This window comes from Triticum aestivum, chromosome 1D (genome assembly GCF_018294505.1).
Source record: "Triticum aestivum cultivar Chinese Spring chromosome 1D, IWGSC CS RefSeq v2.1, whole genome shotgun sequence".
Lineage (NCBI taxonomy): Eukaryota > Viridiplantae > Streptophyta > Magnoliopsida > Poales > Poaceae > Triticum > Triticum aestivum.
In genome coordinates, this window is record NC_057796.1 from 463,233,033 (window position 1) to 463,242,528 (window position 9,496).

General features: G+C 46.5%; 1 protein-coding gene across 1 annotated transcript; it reads right to left on the bottom strand.

Moving 5' to 3' along the window:
• Positions 1-2,235: 2,235 nt before the first annotated feature.
• On the bottom strand, positions 2,236-3,499 carry LOC123182984 (BTB/POZ and MATH domain-containing protein 2-like). The gene is made up of 2 exons (XM_044595704.1): positions 3,431-3,499; positions 2,236-3,204 (listed from the first exon to the last, which is right to left on the bottom strand). The coding sequence occupies exons 1-2, from the start codon at positions 3,497-3,499 to the stop codon at positions 2,236-2,238; spliced, it is 1,038 nt and encodes a 345-aa protein (XP_044451639.1).
• Between the last annotated feature and the right edge of the window lie 5,997 nt (positions 3,500-9,496).

Sequence of the window (9,496 nt, forward strand, 5' to 3'; positions counted from 1 at the left end):
AAACTTGCTGTAATCCATTTTTTTAACTGACTGAAGACCATGTTTTAGGTGAGCTCATTGGCACCTCTATGTGAGTAAATTCACTCAGATCAGCTCCCATCTCAGTTGTTTGGACAGTGCCAGGACCGTAGTAAAATATGAACTTCACTACATCAGACATCTCGGCTCACCTAATTTTTTTCAACAACGACAGACAAGTATTAAGCAACAACTTAAAATATCCGCAGTACTAAATATTTGGCATGTATATATATTACGGAATATTAACGAAGCAACTAAAAATATTCACATACCTACAAATATAGTACGGAAATTTAAATATTACGAAAATTTGCTGGAGCAACTACACATATTGACATATTTAAATATTTGACATCTACATATATTACAGATATTACCGGAGCAACTCCAAATACTGACACCTAAATTTTTGACATCCACATATAGTACGGAATATTACCGGAGCAACTTCAAATTTTCACACAACTAAATAGTTGACATCTAAATATATTTACGGATACTACCGGAGCAAATAACAATAATCACACACCTAATTTATTTCACATCAAAACAAATTATTGAATACTACCAGAGCAACTACGAAAAATAAAATGAATGTTAAAATATACCCTTGAAGCGTGCAAGCGAACGACGAACGACGGCCTTCAATCACCGTAACTGGAGCCGAAAAACTTCACCAAACTGCCGGAGCTTCACCTCCACCACACTGCCCCCACTTCACCACCACCACCTCCACCTCCACCGCTGCCACAACCTCCACCAATGTGCTAAAGAAAAGCTCCAACAAAATGCTCACCACGACCACCACGAGCTACCCCATCAGTAGATCGAGGTCTTCCTTGGCTCCCCTAACTACGTACAACACATTCACGGTGCTAAATCCGCAAAAAACTGGCCCATTTTGGTGTAGAAATTGGAGGCATTTCTTGCAAGAAAGAGGAGAAAGAAAGAACAGAGAGGAGGAGCTGCTGCGTGTCGAGAAAGGAAGGAGAAAGGAGAAGGAGCCAGCCGTGGTGGGGCCCGCACCCTATCGGCCTGCAGCTGACCGATCGGTCTACAGCGGGCCGGCAGGGGCACCCCGTGACAGACCGCGCCGACAGCCCCCCTCGCGCCCCCTCGCTACATGGCCTGGCGAAAAGGCGGGCGACACGTGGCAAACGGACCAGCTGTCGGCCGGCTGTTGGCTGACTAGGCCCAGTCGGCCTGCTATGGGCTGACTAGGCCCAGTCGGCCAGCAGCGAGCCGACGGCGTATTATTTTTGAAAATGTTGTATTCTGCGTAATATTTATGAAAATTAATAAAAAAGTGTATTATTTAAAAAAATAGCCAGATAAACAACTTGGCCTGCATGAGCTATTGTTTTTTAAGTTCAAAAAAAAAAGAAGTGTTCATGCTCAGATTCAGTTCAATAGCATGCATTCCAGTATGTCTGAACAATATGCTTGCAATAATAACACAAGAACTCTATGCTTGGAATCACAATCAACCAAAGGCGAGCCAATAGTTCATTAACCAAGCAAGATTATTTCAGCCCATCCAAATTTTGGCCAAGTCACACTGAACATGGAAATAAAAAGAGAAACAAAAACATAAGAGGGATATCTTCGCTTCTTCAGTCTGAATCCAGGACAAACAGTTACTCTACAACAAGAAGTCAGAACAAACAGGAATTATATGGAATGCACTTGTTATCTTCTACAACGAGGGGCAGTCCAAAAGATAGACAAAGGCTGAAACTTTTTAACTAGGGAAGAACTCCCAGGAAAAATGAAATAGGGAAGCAGAACTAGAGGAGTGCAATCTCTATATATGAGATCAGGCAAAGTAAAACTCCACATAGAGTAAGTCCTTGCAGAACATAACAAAAACTGAACCAAGAAGAAATCCCTCTTTCGACATTCATGCATTTCAGCATAAAGAAAACATAGGGGTCACCCAATCAATTTCATTCTACTTGCAATATAGATGTAAATAGATAGTTCTCTTTCGGACAAAGTGGCCACATGCACGGCGCCCAATTTCATTTAAGCCCTAGAAGAGAAATTAGAGTTCGATACAGACCGGATAGAACATGAAATTGCAGAGTCAACAACAAACATATATAGCAGGTTTTTCTTTTTTTCTGCTACGGCACACATCCAACCATACATAGAGAACTAATCTGAGACATGCATAGATAATTAATTTAGATGTGGTCATCATGCGTCATAGTACTAAAGTGCCATGACAATATCCTTGGCAGCTTTCATGTTAGGCGGCAGGAGCCTAGCAATCAACTCCTTGAGGGCAGATGGGCAACTGCTTTTGAGATGCTTGTAGCCATCACTTGCCATCATTGCCTCCAAATTGGAAGGAGAAGCAAGGAACTGTAAACAGGCTTCCTTGAGTCCATTGCAGCAATGCTGCTCAGCTAAGACCAAACTGGTCGCCACCATGTTGGCATCAATGTGGCTGCGTAACTTGTGCTCGCATATGAGTTTCAGCCTCTCGATATTGTACCTGTCTGCTGCCACGAGTAGGTGGCTAGCCATCATCACATCTAGATGTGCTTCACCTTGGTTGCTAGCCATTTGAAGACCAGGCAGTGAGTCGGTGTATATGAAATGGAGCAAACACTTGAACACATCAGCCTCCATGTCATGGATTTCAATGGGACCGCCGGCTTTCTCCTTCATGGCTCCGAGGAGCTCGGCCCTGAAAACAGGTGACCTCGCGGCGAGAATGAGCCTATGGGCCGAGAACATCTGCCCGCCGACATGAAAGGTCACGTCCGCTCCATCCATGCTCTCTAGCAGGTCGGCGAAATGCAGGTGCAGGTTGCTTGGAGGAACCACAACAAACTGATCATCCATAGTCTCTCCACTGAGAGTCAGAACACACCTAATGCTGAAACAGTCATCTATTATATCACCTGATTGCTCCAGCTCCGCCTTATCTATGAGGAAGCGATAATATGAACTGAGACCAGACGAAGTAGGGCACCCTGGCCATGAATAGATGGTGCTGACGACGTATGGTGGTTCTGGTTGCCCCCCATGTCTATCACGCAGATCAATGGGTGGTCTTGGTAGGTCATCAATAGCATCAGAACATTCAACAACCAGGGATACGTAACGGGCAGAATCACCGATTTCCGATCTACCACCGTTGGGGTAATACCTCAGAATCCAGTCGCAACCTTGCTATACGTACGATCAATTCCCGTCCAACATGTACGATTAGAGACAAAATGTAGATGATCCAGTTTGTGGGCCATAGCATTTGCAGTCTGGTCGTATAGCTATCCGACGAAAGTTAATCGTACGCAGAGCTGTTTTGATCCAAGTCGTGCCCTTTGAAGCTGAGAAGGGGAGAAGCCAGGCACTCGCCGGTCTTGAATCGCTCCTTGGCGCTCGAGTACCCGTCTACCTTGAGCAAGTACGACCTTTCCACAGAATCGGATACAATGGCAGCAGAAAGCTTACACCGATCTGCCATTGCGGTGGCTGGCTAGGTCGCTAGACAGCCCAGGACCCGGATCGAGGATCGGGGCGAGTCCCCAGCGAAGGGCAACGCTGCCTCTGCTTGCCGGCGGAGCAGAAGAGGAGAGTGAGAGCAGGGCGGCAGCAGCAGCAAAAACAAATCAGGGGAATGCGGCGGCGTGAAGAAGTGCTCGGCGTGAGGTAGGGTGATGGTCACGGGAAGAAGTTCGTTTTTGGGCTTAGATGGGCTTCCGTGAGCAAACGGCGCACAGCCCGTGTTCGATTTTTTTTAAAAGTTAATAACAGCTCAAAATTACATCTCTGACCTCCCTCTACTATGCCAGCATGCTTGTATTTCAGTTTCAAAAAAAAATGCTGGTATTTGCCTGTCAAAGAAAAAGTATGCTTGTATTTAGATTGACCTCCCTCTACTAGTCAAAATTTAAAGCATTAGTTGGCACGCAAGTCACCACTTTATCACATGGCACTGTTATATACTCCCTCCGTTCCTAAATATAAGTCTTTTTAGACATTCCACCATGGACTACATACGAAGCAAAATAAGTGAATCTACACTCTAAAAATGTCTATATACATCCGTACGTAGTTTCTAGTGAAATCTTTAAAAAGACTAATATTTAGGAACGGAGGAAGTAGCATTGTTGTCCTTTGGGTATTATGAGGTCCACTTGTGGGAAAATGAAAAATGTTCCAAAACTGACCCTTATCTTACGTATCTACCTTAAGAACAAACAGAAGATAATAAAGATAAATAATGACATAGACCCATCACATATAAAAGGTGCCCACACCCCAAGTGTAGAAGGTGTTGGATAGGCTTCCTATATTTGGGCATCAGTTGCAATACCAGTTTACAAATCTATGTGCCGCCCATAGAACAGACAACATAACTGTGCGCTGTTACCAATATATAAGAATGAACCATTCTCGAGTTCCATTTATCTTACAATCCACATTAATCTCTTTGATCCTTCAATATATACTATGATGGGTTTCTCCCCAAATCTTTCTGTGGTCGTCCTTATCTTACTTCTTGTAGCCACAGGTGGGTCTAACATCATGAACAATCCCTCAAAATACATGCCTCTGGAGTTTGTGCACAAATATACGGATGGTACATGTTTTTTATTTTCTTTGTTATTTTTATGCAAAATCCAAAAGAAGCCTTATTTTCTTTGCTCATGCAATACTTTTTCGACATGCCGCTCCACACGGCTCCTCTTCTTTGTGTTGCCATGTCATTGAAATTTTCATCATCTTGCTTGTTGCCCAATACCATTCTCTGCCATGGCAGCCGGTGTTTTCTTCTCCTATTCTTGCTTGTAGGCCACAACCATGGTACCACCTCCCTAACCCTCCCACTAGAACTAGAATGAGAAATAAACATATAGTGAACTAGATGAGTTCATAGCCATCTTATATGACTTCGCACCATATGATAGGATCCTAGTTTGGATTTTATTAGAAAGTTTACATAATTTGGGATGTGATTTCCATCATTTGCTTAATCTTCAATAAATTGTATATTGGGTATATGGATAATGCGATATATGTGTGTCCTTTTATTTTATTTTATTGTTTCTTGAAAGATATGTGTCTCCCTTTTCCTTTCGGAAAAACATGTGTCTCTCCACTCACTAAAAAGTCCATAGCATAGATATAAAAGCAAAAAAGACATTTGGTTCAATTTTATTAAGCAATAAACATTTAAATTTGGTATCCTATAATATACAGAGTTACTCGTGGTTGACTATTTGTCACACCAAAATTCACTTTATCTTTTTATGCAGAGAACCGAGAAGCGGTTCATGTGGCTACGCCGAGGGAATGTGTAGAGAAACAAGGGCTGGCACAAGAAGATATTCCGCCGGTGGTGTGCTATACACCGAGCAAGGATTTTAAAGGACAATGTGTCATAGGCGTGATCGAAAGCAATTGCATAAGTGTCTGCAAGGCCGAAGGATTCATGGGAGGCAAGTGTGTTGGCGTGTGTAAACGTTGCTATTGCACCAATCTTTGTTAGATAACGTTTCGATGCATACATGTTCCTAGGTAATAAATAAAGCCCATGTGTGCATGTCTTGTACTATTTCAATGAAGATGTTCGTTTTGTAAACCGCGCGAGCCCCTTCCCATTGGTTACTCAACAGAAATACACTGGTTCTTGCAAACAGGGAGAGATTCTGAGTTGGAAAATACACTACTGTAGTAGGAAACTTGTTGTGAATCACCATATATTGAAACACTCTTTACGGGGTGATGATGATATAGACTTGGGGTAGGGTCATAGGCATGACCTATACGCCCTATCCATAGTCACTATCCTCGAAGCAAAGAATCTCAAGAGACAACAGGGAGGGCCCAACAAAGGTGTCGAGTGCAATCCACTCGACCGATCAGTTACTCGGAGACCCCTCATCCCTGAAGTCGCCCGACCAATCAACCACTCGACCATGCAAGAATCCGCTCGACCTATTGAAGATCAGGAGTCATCTAGAATAGCAAAGGACCAGCGTTCACTTTGTAGTCTTTAAGGCCATTAAGGCATTTAAGGTTGGCGTTACCAGCAACGCCTCCTCTTTATGTACATTGAACCCTTGGCGACAGTGGACTGGCTGAGGTCCTGGCTCACTCTATATAAGCCACCCCCCCTCCACAGGCACAAGGGTTCGCACCTCCTGTAACACATACATATAATCCAGTTGACCGCCTCCGGGTACCGAGACGTAGGGCTACTACTTCCTCCGCGAAGGGTCTGAACTCGTAAAACTCGTGTGTACAACTTCGCCATAGCTAGGATCTTGCCTCCTCATACCTACCCCCCATTCTACTATCAAACTTAGAACCACGACAGTTGGCGCCCATCGTGGGGCGGGTGTCTTAGCGACTTTTTGGTGAAGTTGCGATTTTTTCGATTCCCATCATCATGGTTTCCGGCAGTGGATTGGCTGAGGGCCGCGAGATCCGTCTTGGCGCGCTTGTCTTCGTTGTCGACGACTCCGCCTGGCTTCAGAAAGCTCCTCTCGACGTCGAGGCGCTCCCGGTCCGCGGCACGGCGCACTTTCACGCGTGCGTCCGCGGCGTCCTTCTCCGGCAGCTGTCGACCCAGTATCGGTCGGCTCCCGTGGTGTCCTCGCTCCCCGCTGTTCACCGGCGCAAGCGATCCGATCGGTCGCGGCTTCAGCGGTGGGTGAGACACGCGGTGGCCCGTCAGTCGGCCACCCCACAAGTCGCAGCAATCGAGCCCGATCAAACTCTCTACGGCCTGTTCGACTGGCTCCGTCGAGACCGCATCCGAGTGCGATAGCAGCAATCCTGCGGCTGAAGTCTTATTGGTCAACGGGCCACGTAGTCCTCCTGGCTTCCCCCGCGGCGATGGTGGTGATGATGGCGGTGATCCGTCACACGTTCATGAGGAGTACCACCCGAGCCCCTTTCTTCGCAGCAGAGGGAAGAGCTTCGCCGCCGCAATATGGATGCACTCCATAGTCCCATCATTGGAGAAACCCCCGAGGCCCGGGCCTTGGAGGAGGCGCTTCTGGCCAACTTGGCTGAGCGCACTCGACTGGAGAACCTTCAGCATGCACTCGACGAGCGTGCTCGGCAGCGGATCCCTGAGTCCAGTCGACGAAAGCTTTTTCCACCTCAACCTCAATTATACCGCACTCCGATTCAAAATCTCACCGTTGCAGCCCGAATAGCAGAGTCAATTCAGCCTTCCCAGTCGGAGGCTGGCAGAGGTCTGATGCAGATCCGGGCCTTACTCCGGGCAGCCGGAGAGCAAAACACAGCGGTGTCTCAGTCGCGGAATAGGATTCACAGCAGGTCTGTCATGGCTGATGCAGTTCAGTCGGCCCATAGCCCAAGATCGCCCCCGCGACGTGAGGGTGGCGGGCACCGGCAAGATCGGTACAGAAATGACGAGCAATATGATCACCGACTCGGCCGTGATGACCGTCGTCGAGTGCCCACACCCCCTCTGAGGAGTGGATCGTATGTGCCTCAGCAACGTGACAACAGACACCCTCACAGTGGCGAGCGAAGAATACCAGTCGACCCGAGGGAGCCAGGCTTTGACGCGAGATCTATCCTTGTTCAAGGACTGGTTGACAGGAATAGGGCACACAGAGAGGGCCATGACAGAGATCACCCGACTGGCAGCAGAGTGCATGTTTTAGGTCCAGAGTGTTTCAGCAGAGCCATCAGGGCCACAGTGATTCCTCCCAACTTCAGGTTGGCGTCTGGTGTAAGCAAGTTTACTGGTGAATCCAAGCCTGACACTTGGCTTGAAGATTACCGAGTGTGTCGTGGAATTGTCACGGCAGATGTCCTAGCGAAAGGACTTAGTCGTGGAGCCATCGCAACTGGGAAACAAGAAGGGGTTAATCGGGACAAAGGACACGGGGTCTATACTGGTTCGGCCCCTTACGGTGAAGGTAAAAGCCTACGATCCAGTTTGAGTGGGATTGCTTATGTCTCGATAACCCGGGAGCGAATCCGCCTGACCTAGCTCTCGATTTGATGTTACTTCCCCTGAACCGCCGCCGGGTCATCCCTTTATATACAGAGGTTGACGCCCAGCGGCTCATAGAGTCCCGGCCGGCTCTTAAACAGTGTCCGGCTCGGTCTCTCTCTATTCCTGCCTTATAATACAAGTTACACACATATGGCGGTTTATCTCTACGGGCCTTAAGTCGCCCTTGGGCCTTGGGCCCTTAACTAACCCGCCATCTCCAGGAGTCATCTTGGGCTTCATGAGTCTTCATAAGTATAACCCGGCCCCTCCCGGGCGGGTCATACTAATAGTTATATCCCCAACATTAGGCCCAGATTGATTTGAACTGGTTCATGTCAATCTTCAACACTTAGAAAAAATCTTCTGCTTTTTATTACACGGCAATTTGTAACCCGCCATGACGTCATCTTCTGGATTTGCAATAACCCGCCATGACGTCATCTGTCATTAATTCATATTTTATCCAATATATCTCAACAGATCCTTATCTTTAATAACCATCCCGAGAATCGAGGCGTCCTGACAACCTGGATACCCATATTTTTCGGCCTCCTTGTTTTTCGCGCCCACTTATCAGTCTTCCCCTTATAAATAGGCACGACTGGTCTTTCTTCATTCTCCCCCTTTCCATCGTCTTCTTCCTCTCGCGACCCTACTGCTGCTCGAGCTCCGCCGCCGCCGCAGCGCACTTCGTCTTCCTCGACCCCGGCCGCTGCATCAACCTGAGCTTGTCCAGAAAACGGCGGCGACCCTCCGCAGTAGATCTGCATTCGTAAGTCTTTGCTTTTCCGCACCTTAGATCCACATTAGGGTTTGCGAGTTCTTTTGTGTTCTTCGCTGTTCCTTGTGGATTCTTCGTAGTTTCTCCATCGCAGCCTCTTTTGATCTAAAAGAAATATGAAACTCATGTGGTAGCTGTTTCGCATCCATTTCAGATGCTAGTAGATTCCCTTTTCTTGTACAAAGGCCTCTTTAGAACTGATGAACCCCTCTATACTTCATTTTTAGGTCTAGAATATTTTCTTTTTCCTGATCAGTCCTTGATCCAAAATAATGACTGCGATCTTGTGAAACTTGTTTTTATGACACTTAGCCAAATATCTGTGTTTTTTGATAGATCCACCTAGCCCTGGCGGCTCTAATCACTGACTTAAATTGCAATGCCCAATAAATAATATCAACCACACATGGCGGCTTAAGTAACTTGATTGCTCATGGCGGTTTAAACAACCTAACATAATTAGTCATATACCATTAGGCCCCTTCGTAAGCCGCCATCTTGTATACGCACTGCAATATTTGTCTTCTCTGGCTTAAGTTTGAACCGGTAATTTTACTCTTTTGCTAGGCTTCCGTCTTCATAATGCCGCCTAAAACACCCGTTACATGCAATTGGGTCAAGTCCATCGTCACAGATAGCACACTTGACGATTTTGTGAAGACTGGCTATCTGCCCAAGAAGGAAATTAAGTCCTA

Coding starts and splice junctions, on each gene's coding strand:
- LOC123182984 (XM_044595704.1), bottom strand. CDS start 3,499: ATGGCAGATCGGTGTAAGCTTTCTGCTGCCATTGTATCCGATTCTGTG. Junction 3,205..3,430: donor AAAGGTCGTACTTGCTCAAG/GTAGACGGGTAC, acceptor TCGTACGTATAG/CAAGGTTGCGACTGGATTCT.